We start from the raw sequence: 13,426 nt of genomic DNA, 5'->3' as shown, positions 1-13,426 counted from the left end.
ATTAAGCAGAAAAGAAGAAAATTAATTTTAACGCTCTGTATTTTAAAAACTATTATCATACACATTAATTTTTGAATTAATGCAAGTTGGAGTAATGTACTCCATTTAAGGACATCTTGTATAATAATAAAACTAAAATAATTTAAAAATCATGGAAATCGGAAAGAGTTCTTTTTGATTCCTAAAGTGCCTGGTGATTTGGGACAAAATTTTAATTTTCACTCTTACGTGCTTTTATAAAACTGGGACCCTGATACTCTACCTGTCATTCCAAACGTACGGAGTTCGGATCTGCACCTGGCCGGGTCAATATGGGAAGAAACTATGGATCGGAGCAGCGCCACATGTCTCACGTGCCAACTCCCAAAATTCAACAGCTGATTTACGTCAGCTAACTTTTTTTTTTCAGAAATTCTATTTTCATTCTGCGATTTTGATTTTATTTTCCCAAACAGTTCAAAATAGCCCATCACATTGTTATGATAAGTACGCATTAACAATTTTTGTAAAGAATGACCGAAGAAAGTGATCGTTTGAAATATAAACTTTATAATGCAGCTTCTACAGGAATGTCCATCTCCTTGTATACCTTCCTGGCTGATATGGATAAAGATGAAGCAAATCAACTTCTAAATGAGGTAAATATTCGTATACTTTTCTCGGCTCTTTGTTCTAAAACAAGACGTGAGGTCCTTGGCTTTGTCAAAAATGTGCAAAATGCGCATTTTTTTAACTTGAATTTTAAGCTTTTACCCCCTTTACCACACATTTTTAAACGCCATGGAGCATGGGACAGATCATTACTTATGCTGTATTTATATATTCCGGGATGCATAAGAATTGTATAGAAAGTTAAAAAAATTAAATCTTTCTATATCATTTGTTATCTATTTGCTATGTCCTGTATGACGATAATAGACACAATCCAGCTAACTTTTTGTGTCATACATTATAAGATATTTTACTATGGACTCAATATTACTAAGTTTTATAATGAATTGTAACCTCTCAAGTCAGGATTATAGATTCATGTAACGTAAAATTAATTTAACATAAAAATGTAAGAAAATAAAACATGGACAAAAAAATTAACTTGCGAAGAACCAACAAAAATGCATAAATTTGTCAAACGAAGATGTGCAATATGCAATTTTTCAGGTAATGTATTATTGTGGTTAATGCCAGCTAGATCTGAGCAACAAAAATGGAATATATACAAGTTAAAAGAAAGCATATCTTCATTCCTTTTGTATACAGTCTTTGTTGGTCATTTATTTGGTTGCACTTAAGTTCCTATCAGGAGCAAAATTTACTAAATCAACTCAACAACAATTTTTCCACTTATCATAATTCCTATGATACACTTCTCTTTCTGCCTCGAAAGACATTTTGAAATGTTGCAATATGCATTTGTTTGTTAAACTTTTATCTAATAAATAATAAATGCATATGATTTTGATAAATTTTGATACATATTTAATTCTATTTAATTGAGTCAGAATGTGAAATGTAAATAATTTCCATTCGCCATATTTTCCAGAAACATTGTTTTGATAGAATAGAAATCCTTAGTAACACAGATAATAGTATGAGATAAAATATAATAATAAAGGATATATGTATGTTCATTAGGTATTGTTACAATACTCATTGACGTTTTCCAAACTTGCATCCTGACTTCTCCATGTCCATAAAAAACTCTTACTGTACAAACTTATAATGTCAATAACTATATATTTTGTTACATATTAGCCAAATTACTTAATATTCCTGTAGTAAAGCTTTGTGTTTCCACATGCGTTTCATTACTACTATTGTTTGCTTGATATTTTTTGGTCATTACTGGCCATGATCAACACCAATATGTTCTTTGCTAGAATGTCTCTGATGAAGAAGGACAAGAGTGTAGTCCACTTGTGACTGCAGCACGATTTGGCCATGACAAAGTTGTCCGGATTCTTCTCACTAAATTTTCTCCAAATCTGGAACAGGAGGGTGTTGTTAAATTTGATGGTTATGTTATTGAAGGTGCTACAGCATTATGGTGTGCTGCATGTGCAGGTAAGTAATGTTTCATAGCCTGTGAAGCATATTTTCTGCTTGAGCAGGTGTTTTTAGTAGATCCTTTTTGTCGTTAATGTTGAGACATATTACAATAATTTTTGGACCTATAATATTGCACACACTTATTCTTTTCCATACTAATTTAGAATAAGGAGTGGAAAAATTGTTGTTGTTGTGTTAAAAGTTTAAATCTATTATTATAATATATTATATAAATTATGAATTAGCTTTTGTGATTTCTGAAGGTCATCTGAATATTGTCAAGGCTTTGGTCAAAGCTGGAGCTGATGTAAATCATCCTACAAAGACCAATTCTACCCCATTAAGAGCAGCTTGTTTTGATGGACGACTGGATATAGTAAAATATTTAACTCGACATAAAGCCGATATACATATAGCCAACAAGTATAACAACAGTTGTCTAATGATTTCTGCGTACAAAGGCCATATAGATATTGTAGGTGTAACATAAATACTTTAACTTGTAATTTCTAGGTGAATAATTCCAGGTTAGTTTTCTATTGCAAAACGGTGCTAACCCAAATGAAAGAGCACTTTGTGGAGCCTCAGCTTTACATTTTTCCGCAGAATGTGGACACGTTAAAGTAATTAAAGAGCTTTTGAGTTTCGGTGCCATATTCTACGCGAATGACACAGGAATGACGCCGATAAAAGCGGCTGCAGAACGAACTCGACATAAAGTGGTAGAATATTTAGTAGATCGACCAGAAATCAGCAAGGAAGATCAAATAGAGGCCTTGGAGTTGCTCGGTGCTTCATATGCGAATGATAAGGAAAATTATGATATTGTTAAAGCATATAAATATCTGCATCAGGGCATGTCATTAAGGTAAGTAATTGCCATAAATCTAAGCTTTAATCTAATGTAATATAAGAATAAAAATCTAATTTCTATTGCTATATAATGCCATACTAGCTTACCGTACCTCCTTTACATGATGATTTACGGCATGTATGTCCCTAGTCTAATATCACATTGATTAGGGTTCCGAGTTTTAAAATAACCGATATTTAAGAGCTCGATGGCTAACTTCAAGGAACAGTTCGCAGAATTGTTTGGGGGAATCATTATTTCTTCGACAATATTTATTACTCCTTCCTAACACATTTTTCCAGGTATAGTGATCCAGATGCGCCAGTCAAAAAGAACCTCATCACTCCAATACCTGCATATGAAAATTGGGTAGAATCTCAAACGTTGGCTGAATTGGAGGCGATACACGACAACACAAATAGTTTACATATGGAGTCCTTAACAATAAGAGAACGGATTTTAGGTGATCACAATCCAGAGCTTCCTCATCCAATTGTGTATAGAGGAGCCGTATTTGCGGATAATGCAAGATTTGACAGGTTAGATAAAGCAGGGAGTGGTTCATGTTACTCTGTAGAGGATTTTAATATTTTTAAATTCAATAACTACTCTTGTAATATGTTTTGTATGAAAATCGCTTTTCGTTTTATTTTGCTCATCATTTATATAAAAAAGTAATGATTTATAAGAGAATTTCTCCCTGGAAATCCGACATTTTTACCAACGAAATTATTATATCCAAAAACAACCTTAATGTTCTGGAATGCCTGCTATTTGTGGCAATTTTCATTTCCGTTTCAGGTGTTTAGACCTCTGGCGTCACGCACTGAAATTGCGCCAGAAGAACTACATTTCGGTCGCCAAAGACTTGTTGAGATTCGCTCAAGTGTTCTCACAAATGTTGCACGTAGGCGTCCAGGTGACCTATGAGCAGGTAATCGAAGTATTGTCCGCCGCAATTATCGAGCTGATGCGAAATAGAGAGAAACTCTCGAAACCCGGACCGAAAGACGAGCCAGAAACCGTTATGGTAATTTGCTGTTTTATGTACAAGATATTGGTTAGTACACCTGGGTTGGTAACGTGATGGTAAAGTCGGAAATAGAAGGAATGTCGATTGGGGCTGTCGGTTGGCAATGAGGTCTTTGTTGCTTCGCTAACATTGAATATTCGCGCTTGCTTTTTCATGTTGTGGCAGTTTTCAGGCTTCAAATATTGTATTTTTCTTATTGTACTTTTATTAAGCATTGCTTGCGCTGTTTCATTTTTGAATATAATATGACACATTGCAAATGACCTAGAAGAGCAGGTATGTGATAAAATTACAGTGTGGCCTATATGTTCTATATAACGGTGTACTATGTGTAATTTGATAAATGTCTACTACAGCAAAATGCTTAACAGTGACAAATGCAAATGTTAATTTGGGCTTCATTAACTTAATTAAATATTACCAACATAATTTAGCTTAATATTCAAATATCCTAGTGTTATGTGTAAATGAATTCTATTTTACTGTCTCCGACGCTCGTTATGTTATTTTTTTAAATATTATTTGGCCACTTGCAGATTTATTTCTCTTTGCTAACATGTGTAAATGACATAATCTTTTTAATGTAATTTAAAACGCGAATTCGCAAACCAAATCAATAACTAATTGTCCTAAGTGGGTAGTAGCTAAATGATAAAAACAAGACAATTTCTTTTATAAAGGACGAAATCGAGAGCAATTTGGTTACCACTCTCTATTTACTCACGATCCTCACCAAATTGATGAAGAAATGCGACGAAGAGCAGAAGTTTACCGTACAGAGAATGGTTTTCACTCTTAATCAACTGCAGCTCACTGTAAGAAATGGTCAGACTCTACTTCATTTGGCTTGTAATTCAGAAACTCCTGTTGATGATTTCCACACCAATGACGTTTGCAAGTAAGTAAAAATATATTTGAGAAGATCAAACATTTCATTAATTAATTTTAATCAATATTCAACATTCAAATTTAATTCATTTCATATTTTCCCATTTTACAGATTTCCATGCGCCGAAACAACTCGATTGCTCATTCGATGCGGAGCTAACGTCAACGCCATGGATAACGAAAGGAATACTCCTCTTCATGTGATAGTTAATTATCATAAGGCCATTTCTGATTTTCTTACGCTTCACTCGATCATTACCGAACTCACTGAGAATGGAGCTCATACTGATATTGTAAATAATAAAGGAGAAACTCCACTCGAAGCTTCTACGACTGGTAAGTTAAACACAAGTATTTTCGGTTCTGTTAAAAATTGGCAAATGTTTTTGTTGCTGAATTCGAAGTTGATTCAGAACTTTCAATATTCATTTTTCTTCTTGCTTTGTTCTTGGGAGAGTCGAGGTTCCAAACCTCGATTGTTCCAACTGAACTCACTATCGCGTTGGTGCAGGTAAGCGATATTACCACGTACCACTTGGTCGTTCATTTCAAGATCCTGGGTTTTGCCACTACGACAGGTTAACCATAGTTTATAGAAAATTTCCAATTAATGGTTTGCTTAATATTTGTTTTTTGTTTTCCAGGTGTCGCCGAAATAATTCTCAAAACGCAAATTAAAATAAGCCTTAAGTGTATTGCAGCTAATGCCGTAAAAGTAAATAAAGTCCCTTACCGTGGGCTTGTTCCATCAGGTCTGGAAGAATTTATCGAGCTCCACGGTAAAGGTGTCGAAAGATGGGAAAAACATAAAAAAGCACTCGTTGATTTATGACGCTTTAATTTAGACCTGCTCGATATTCTAATGAGGAGAAGTTACAGCAGTTTTTGAACTTTTACAGAGTTTATTACTATTTTTATAATGTTTTTCATAACGTACTAGTTCAAATATCGACTTCGGCGCTAGTCAATTTTTTTCAATATGTGTTCCACAAACTTTGATTTAAGTTATTGCTCAATCCCAGTGCAAGCTTTGGACGTACCTGGATCCATTAAGCATATTATTTATTTATTATTGTGATATCTACGTAACATTATACGTGTTCCTATTATAAAAGTAAATGGTAGGTACTAAGTCTTGGAACCATTCTTAGCTGCCTCTCCAGCAATAGGACATACTTTATAAATTCTTTATAAAATATTTGTAAAGCTTTCTAATGTCCCAATTAGTGTCTAATAGCTCGAATTTTAACATAAAGTTCATTAATCTACTAAACATATTTCAGCAGTTTTAGTTAATTATTTGCTAATAATAAAAAGGCAGTTGGAACGTTTCTAGCCCTTTATTATTTTGAAATTACTAATATGTAGTATGCCGTTCATAAGTTAAGTTTAAAATGTTTAATTGAAAAAAACTATTAAGTTCTACGTTTTTGCGACTGTATTTAGTAAGTGGATATGTTCTAAAAGTTGTGTATCATAAGATGTAATAACTATATGATAAAAATGCTGGTTATCGAGATTTGTTGGTGCAATTTTTTGTCTGCAATCCTTTACTCTCAAAACTGATGGCAATAAATAAGGTAACAAAATTCAATATTGGAGAGATGGAAAATTGATCATGGCACGGTATAACTTAGTTCAAAGTAGTAAATGTTATTTATTTGTACCTTGGAGGTAAGTAACCTGAAGATTAATTGATTGATTTTCCTTTAAAATTCCCTAAAAAGAAGGGTACATATAAAAAAAAGGTGACCAATTTAACTCTCCATAATGTAATTTATAATCACTAAAAAGAGTGTAAGGTCCTGGATCATTTTTTCTCACTACTGAAAATTTGCCTCAATGATTCTAGAAATAGTATTCCTCGTTTCGCCTCATTCGATCAACTACAATTAGCATGTCGTAAAGTATCGCTTTCCGCATTTGTTAGGTGAATAATTATTAAACTTAATTTCGGGACTCTGTTACTTGTTACGCGATTATTTATAACTTTCCGGAATCCGACAGTGTAAAATAGAAGATTTAATTAATAATTTAAATAGAAATAAAGAAATCTTAAAACTTTATGCTGCCTATCTAGGTAGGTAAATACTTGAAGTGACGTATACAGGTAATTACCAAATACTACAAAGCGAACTTAATTGCACTTATTAAAGACGTTTAGAGATTACTTAATTTTATGCTCATTGCGAATTTGGAAATCACACCAAATGCACGGCATATAAGCACTACAGAGTGATATAGTTTTGCAGGTCTACACAAAATGATAAAAGCTAAAAAAACTCAGGAGCGAAATGTTACAATTTATATTCATTTTTGTCTATCTAAACTTCATTGTAAAATATAACTCCATTACGTTGGTTTTCTACTACTTTGTGTCGTTTTTTCTCTTGATCTAGAGAAGTTTGGCGATGATTGTTTTGTATTTGTTGGTGTAATTCTTCAAACTTGCTAGCGCTGCACAAAGGCACTTCTTGAGTTACAGTTTGCTGGAATAGTTTCTTGTTCACTGTGAATTCTTTAGTGTCGTGATTGTAGTCTAAACACGGCACGAAATGATATCCCCACATAATTTCAGTGTTGATGTAAGAGGTTTGACTTCTGGTTGATTGGCCTGTTTTCATTGAACTTCCCGATACTACCACCACAATTTCTAACCTAAATTGAATAAAGATTTGAACTTTATTTTTAACGAATGATTGAATTATTTAACTTATTTATTCCTTTGAAACGGTTAATGTTAGATAATTTTAACTGAATACAATTTACGGGTTCTTACTGTTCTGTCATTAGTGCTCTGGCTGACACTGTCCATAATGGGCTAGACGGACCAATTTCATGAATTACTTCCACAGGCCAAAACAACATTCCGAAGGGTTGAATTTCCAATTCAGTTATGTAACTTTGTTCTAGTTCAATGGGATATTTTATCAAGTACATACGCACTTCACTACTAATCCCATGCTTGCCGAACATGTCATTCACTCGCATTATGAGACAGAGCTTTCCATTTCGTAAAGCAATCTATACAAAGTATTTAATGTTAGTGCTAAGAAAGTAATGGGAATTTTCAAATGTATCCACTTACAACAGCCTTTTTGCTAAATATGTTCCCCGGCGCGCCGCTTTCTTTAGCCCTGTTCATTTTGGCATATACCACAGATATAAATGCGCCGTCTATGAGAATCCCTATCAATGTGCTGTATGTTAAGACTACAAAATATATGTCACAGGATTCCGTAGGATGAATATAGCCATAGCCAGTGGTTGTAATGGTTTCAATTCCCAACATGAAGAAATTCCATAAGTTTTGTATTCCAACTATGCACTCAGGGTTCTCTGAAACATATATAACATGAAGACATAAAAAGAAATGCAAGACCCATATATTTTTCCTTTGAAATACTTTTCTTTAAAGGGTCATATCCTGGTCATAGTTGCACTACTCCCACAAGAGGAAATTCGTCATAAATATGTGGACCACATGAGTTTTTCGACTTTCAATCTCTATGGCTGTGAAACCAGAATTCCAAATTATGACTTACCACCATCTTTTTCAAAGTCTCCACTTATCCAAGCGTCTAAGTAAAACAATATCCCACAGCTCACATATGCCAGAACGTTGACCATAGTGACTGTTAAGGTCAACCATTTCCACTGCATGTCAACTAAAGTATTCCAGAGATTCTTAGCATATTGTAGGGACTTCTGAGGAATTTTTTTGAAGTAAACTTGCATTCTACCTCTTTTACTCACGATTCTCGAGTAGCATTTCCTGTGTTGCGCATTGTTGAGAGGGGTATTTCTTCTTAGGTTGTGTCTATCGATAAGTTGCGTACAGCACCTATTTAAGTTGTCAAAGAGTCGCATTATTCTTACCTTCTAAGGCTCGAGTGAGTGCGTAAAACTACTGGGAAATCGATTTTACTTTTTTCGGACTCTAAAAATTTTTGCAAAATATCTTTTTCTGAATTCATTTTGTGTGCAATGCTCAGAAGAACAAATTCATAATAATTAAGTGAATTAACATTAATACGTCCTATATGCAGCTGCTGTTTTGATAAGATAAACAGTCTGCTTGAGAAAAGCAATAAAACCAGATTTTTCGTATTTGCCTATTTGCATAGGTAATTTATCATTCCTAAATTGGTATTTAAGGCTTAGTTGGGTGTTAAGAATTAATTTACAGCGGGCTTTATTGTTTTATGAGATTAAAAGGTATTTTTAGTGTTGGCTAAAAATGATGTAATACGGTTTATTTTTTAGGTACCTAAATCTAGATAGGTAATATGCGGACCTAGTTGGAGAGAGAGGACTGGTCCAACGAAGTCAAGATACATTAAAGATTCGTCGTGTGCTCAGAATAATTGCAAGAGTAATTTGCTAGATGAACGAACCTTCAATCAAGAGCTCAGTAACACGACCAGCCTTGCACATATCAGAACAGAGTATGTCTCTCAGCAGAACTTCTTCAGCTAGTCCTTTTGCTGCATGTTAGTTCTATCCTATACTCTTTTCTACCGATCTCTCTAGCCGTGCCACTTCCCCTGTGCTTCGCCTTTGGTTGCTCGGTGGAAGGCTTTTCTGCTTACTGCCTTAAAGCCTTTCATAGTCCCATTTCAGTAGTACTTTAGTAGCTTCTTAATACTTTAATAAGTATTTATTGTTAGTTTGAAAACCGAGCTGCGATGGTCATATTACCAGCTTGCTACCTTACTGGTACAAGCTTGCTACTCTCGCTTGCAAAATTAGCCTTGTGTAGACCGGGCATAAGGTCCGACCTTCGCAGCCTATCCCACAAAACTATCTTCTAGCCTTGTCCACAACTAACCTTGTGAAGACCAGGCATCATAGTCGGCCCTCAGGACATAGCAGAATACCACGTCTTGCTAATACTGCATCTGATGTAAATTTACTACCAGAAATTTAAACTTTAGATAATGCATGAAGCTCTCGATAACTTATTTGGAGTTATATTCGAAGGTCGTTTAAAGGCCATTGCGTGTATTGGCATGGTTGACAAAAAAAGACCGTCATATCAATGATTTAAGCACCCATTGGAGAATAAAGGCATAACAACAATCAACTTCTTAAACTAAGTAGGACGTGGCCGTCGCTGCCGCCTTTGCATTTAGCCGTTTCCACTAGATCAGTCTTCTGCCGAGCGTCACCTGCAAAGTTACGAACTAACGAGAGACCACCGATTTGCCGTTGTTTTTCAGTGGACCGCGGTCTGTCCATCCTGCGATCGTCTTAAGGATAATGCGGGCTTGAGTTGTCGCGATTTCGCTTTTATTGCCCTCACGCTATAAGTGGCGAATATATTTACATACCATTTTGCGACGGTAAGTTCCTGCAAACTACTTATAGGAATTATCATATATTCGAAATTTAAATGCTGTTGAAAAAGTGGTTCCCGGAGTTGAAGTTGGAATAAACATCTTTATTTACACGGTTTCGTGGACAAACCCGTTTCGGACTTAGGCATACATACGACATCTCTACAATAATATCAGATAATATTTTTATATTATTACTCGTTTAATTTAATTTGATTTAAACTAATTACGGATACCATAAATTATCAGTCAAGAAAATAACAATTCAACAGGAGCATCAGCATCATCGATATGCATCTCATTATCCTGTATCCATCTCAATTTTCCATCTCTTATAGAAATTCTGTGATAATAACCATAATTTAAACGTTTTTCTGTGCAATTTTCCTAGGCAAAACAGCACCATTTCCTCTTCGAATCCTATTTATTTTCATGTTAAGTAATGTATTATTCACACTGGCGCCGTGACGGTGGGCGCTCAGAATCAAGACTCCACAATCCGGCCCATTGTGGAGGTTTAACCCCCACGGCTTTTCTCTGTTAGTTATTGCGCACATATATCTACTATCAGAGTTTCTTAGTTATAAATATTCCACTCCACTTCAAATCTTCCATCTTTCATCAGGTCTTATGTTTACCACTTAACCGACCTTAACGGCGCCCGTCGATCGCTGAGATCTTTTTACGTTTGCTAAGTCATAAAATTTAAAGTTTTCAATTCAGACTTGCTGTTATTAATAAGCGTGACAAATGCGTCTTAAGTATAGGGAAATTAACCATGCCGCAAAAGCTGGGACCATTCAGAGCAACTTGAGCAAATTTTGGACTTCAATTAACCTTAATCCTAATCAAGGACTCTTTCTTAATGAGATTTTTATCTTTAATTTAATTTGATTAAGAGGCTAATGTTGATCTTTTATATCACCAGCAAATTACTGACCGAAAGTTTGGCCCCATTTTAACAGCCTTTGGTTCTCTGGTCCTATTGCTACTGAAGATGTAAATTCATGTAAATGTAATCAGTTTGGCTTTGATCGAGGATTTTCGCAATAATAGAAATTTTGGTACCTTAAGTGTACTCAAACTGTTGATTAAAGATGCATTAATGGCCTATCAGCTATTAATTTGGACGAATGTTTCAAGACCAGATTTCTTTATTGATTAAGAGCTGGCACTGGCACGGTGAGGTACTTAATGTTGTCACCGAACCTGATAAATATAAGACACATATAACACTGTAACCATGTCTTTTTAATGCAGTTTAATTATTTCCATGATCGTTTTGCACACCTCAATCGAGAATCCGGCCCCAATCCGCAGCAATTCAAAGTAAATAAGAGTACATCATTAGTTGGTTTTTTGGATGCCGTAAAAATGGTCTTCTAGGTAGAGTTATCAATACATTCATCTACTAGCCCTTCCAGATTCTCGATTCTGGTACTATAAAAATTTACCGCACTCATATATGCGGTTTTCACGGCCTGAATGACCCGACAAGCACACAAATCGACCTGAGTCGTGCCACTATGATGTGTGTACTGTAAAACTCTGGACCATACACGTGCAATAAACTACTACTTTCAGTTCGCGAACGCGTGCGACAAAGCCACTTTACCAACGTTCGTAGAAAAGAGTTTATTAGCGATTTTACCGCACTCGATTGCTGAGGCGAATCGGAAACACTTTGGCTTTCGCTAGCCTTAGCTGGCCGCTACTTCGCATGCTGTTTAGCAGAACATCGCCTGCAAAACTGCATGCGAACTAACTTCCAGTAAAGGGCGGTCAGGGAAAGCGTCATTGCCAATTGCGGAGGTATCTCAGATGCTGTCCTTACTTCAACTGTTCGTTAAGCTTTAACTACCATTTGAAAAACACTTCATCTGCCAGTTAGTTGCTAAGACAGCTATCGCTCCCTAACTGGGCATTGAAGAACCGGTCCTTCGTGCTGCTTCTTCAATGAGCTGCTAAACTGCATGTGAAGTAACTTGCAGTCAAGGTTAATTATCAATCAAAGTGACTCTATCAATTACGGAGATGCCCAACTCCAGTTCGAAAACACTTAATCTGGCACTTAGTTCTCAACTGACAACTGTCACCCCTAACTTGACACTGGAGAACCGGGCACCAGTTCTCATTTAATATATTACCTGTCTTAAAGAACTTTCTTTTTTTCTGTATTATGTTTAACGTGTTTCTTTGTTAAATTGTCTTTCTTATGAGAAATCGACTCCTTTCTCAATTAGAACATTTGATTTTCTAATTCTAGAGGCTCTGCAAGCGGTTCATCTAATTAAAAATTTAGCATTCTACTGCCAACGGCACTTGTAGATTTGGGTCTCTTGATAACACTCGAAACACCTCACACGAATTAAAATATTTCACTAAAGAATATTATCGTAAGGCGATTGAGCAACACGAATACCTACTTCTAGCATTACAAGTGGAACGAGCCTTGCCTAGTACTACAATTTTCTAAGGACATTCTTAATTATGCAATATTTCGGCAGATGTTCTTTGTCAAATATAAATATCAGACACGCCAAGCATCGGACGATCTGCCTTTTCCTAAATTGGGTGTATCCCAGTTGTTCAATCGGGTATGTTTGAAGTCCATACTAATATAGAGAGAAGTTGGTTAACTGCCTCGCTATCAAGGTTGAAAGGAAAATTAACATCACATTGTATCTAATAATTAAAAGTGATGCGTTTATTGCTACCGAGAAGGAGTAAAATTAGCACTGAGATGTACTTAAATTTTCTATCGTTTTAAAACACATTTGGTCCATGTCTATTTGCTTAGAGATGGCTATATAATAGAGATGATAATTTTTCTTGTACCAGATAGACTTACAAAGCTGGGTTATTGGAAACCTCATATCGATTATCTGGGTCCAAATTATGTGCCATTTGAGAGGTAAAAGTATTGTCCTCCATCTAGGTTAAGTACCTATTCAGTAGACAAATATGCATGTTTGTTTAAAAATATATAATTACTATTATTCAGAGGTCAAACATAAATGAACAAATATTTTTTAAAAGTTTTGTACGAACAATGACTGATTGGTAGCCTGCAAATATTAATATTCATGTAAATGAAAATTTAAACGGTGGTAAAATTAATGAAATATTACGTAATCATTGATACGACAACCGTTGTGACCGTAACACACGAATTCGTATGTTACAGTTGCTTTTCGAGAAACTCCAAGAAATCGGAGTATTTAAGTCGTTTAACTCCTTATTCAAAATATTGAGTAAAACAAATTT

At 35.2% G+C, this 13,426-nt stretch overlaps 4 protein-coding genes across 6 annotated transcripts in view; 3 read left to right on the top strand and 1 right to left on the bottom strand.

Annotated features, from left to right (window-relative positions):
• The first annotated feature begins 373 nt into the window (after positions 1-373).
• Fem-1 (protein fem-1 homolog B) lies at positions 374-6,339 on the top strand. 2 transcript variants are annotated; one of them, XM_066393133.1, is made up of 9 exons: positions 374-638; positions 1,878-2,061; positions 2,310-2,521; positions 2,574-2,914; positions 3,202-3,438; positions 3,701-3,959; positions 4,613-4,830; positions 4,933-5,156; positions 5,465-6,339. In XM_066393133.1, exons 1-9 carry the CDS (start codon positions 513-515, stop codon positions 5,650-5,652), a joined length of 1,989 nt encoding a protein of 662 aa, XP_066249230.1. In that variant the 5' UTR covers positions 374-512; the 3' UTR covers positions 5,653-6,339. The 2 variants fall into 2 exon arrangements, with proteins under 2 accessions (XP_066249230.1, XP_066249232.1); XM_066393135.1 differs by having other exon boundaries at positions 379-638; positions 3,701-3,929.
• A 93-nt stretch (positions 6,340-6,432) lies between these two features.
• Positions 6,433-13,426, top strand: part of Cdk5 (Cyclin-dependent kinase 5) — a 115,224-nt gene continuing 108,230 nt past the window's right edge. Inside the window, exon 1 of the mRNA XM_066393140.1 lies at positions 6,433-6,446. The gene's annotated coding sequence lies outside the window, so the exon portion shown is untranslated. The remainder of the gene's footprint in view (positions 6,447-13,426) is intronic.
• LOC136410776 (inward rectifier potassium channel 2-like) lies at positions 7,125-8,867 on the bottom strand. The gene is made up of 5 exons (XM_066393097.1): positions 8,700-8,867; positions 8,366-8,640; positions 7,909-8,159; positions 7,600-7,844; positions 7,125-7,478 (listed from the first exon to the last, which is right to left on the bottom strand). Exons 1-5 carry the CDS (start codon positions 8,795-8,797, stop codon positions 7,145-7,147), a joined length of 1,203 nt encoding a protein of 400 aa, XP_066249194.1. The 5' UTR covers positions 8,798-8,867; the 3' UTR covers positions 7,125-7,144.
• The window catches only part of blo (bloated), a 64,013-nt gene continuing 60,554 nt past the window's right edge, over positions 9,968-13,426 (top strand). The window contains exon 1 of one of the 2 annotated variants that reach the window (XM_066393119.1): positions 9,968-10,165. The gene's annotated coding sequence lies outside the window, so the exon portion shown is untranslated. The remainder of the gene's footprint in view (positions 10,166-13,426) is intronic. The other variant, XM_066393120.1, reaches the window with a different exon arrangement.

This window comes from Euwallacea similis, chromosome 9 (assembly GCF_039881205.1).
Source record: "Euwallacea similis isolate ESF13 chromosome 9, ESF131.1, whole genome shotgun sequence".
NCBI classification, from domain to species: Eukaryota; Metazoa; Arthropoda; class Insecta; order Coleoptera; family Curculionidae; genus Euwallacea; species Euwallacea similis.
The sequence above is the reverse complement of the archived record's forward strand: the minus strand, read 5'-3'. Positions and strand labels throughout refer to the sequence as shown.

What these genes read in the sequence shown, in the direction of transcription:
- Fem-1 (XM_066393133.1), top strand. Translation starts at nt 513, where the DNA reads ATGACCGAAGAAAGTGATCGTTTGAAATATAAACTTTATAATGCAGCT. An exon ending in GATAATGCAAGATTTGACAG is followed by an intron (nt 3,439 to 3,700) that starts GTTAGATAAAGC and finishes TTTCCGTTTCAG; the next exon opens with GTGTTTAGACCTCTGGCGTC. An exon ending in CACACCAATGACGTTTGCAA is followed by an intron (nt 4,831 to 4,932) that starts GTAAGTAAAAAT and finishes CCCATTTTACAG; the next exon opens with ATTTCCATGCGCCGAAACAA.
- LOC136410776 (XM_066393097.1), bottom strand. Translation starts at nt 8,797, where the DNA reads ATGAATTCAGAAAAAGATATTTTGCAAAAATTTTTAGAGTCCGAAAAA. An exon ending in AGACTTTGAAAAAGATGGTG is followed by an intron (nt 8,160 to 8,365) that starts GTAAGTCATAAT and finishes TATATGTTTCAG; the next exon opens with AGAACCCTGAGTGCATAGTT. An exon ending in AGAGCACTAATGACAGAACA is followed by an intron (nt 7,479 to 7,599) that starts GTAAGAACCCGT and finishes TATTCAATTTAG; the next exon opens with GTTAGAAATTGTGGTGGTAG.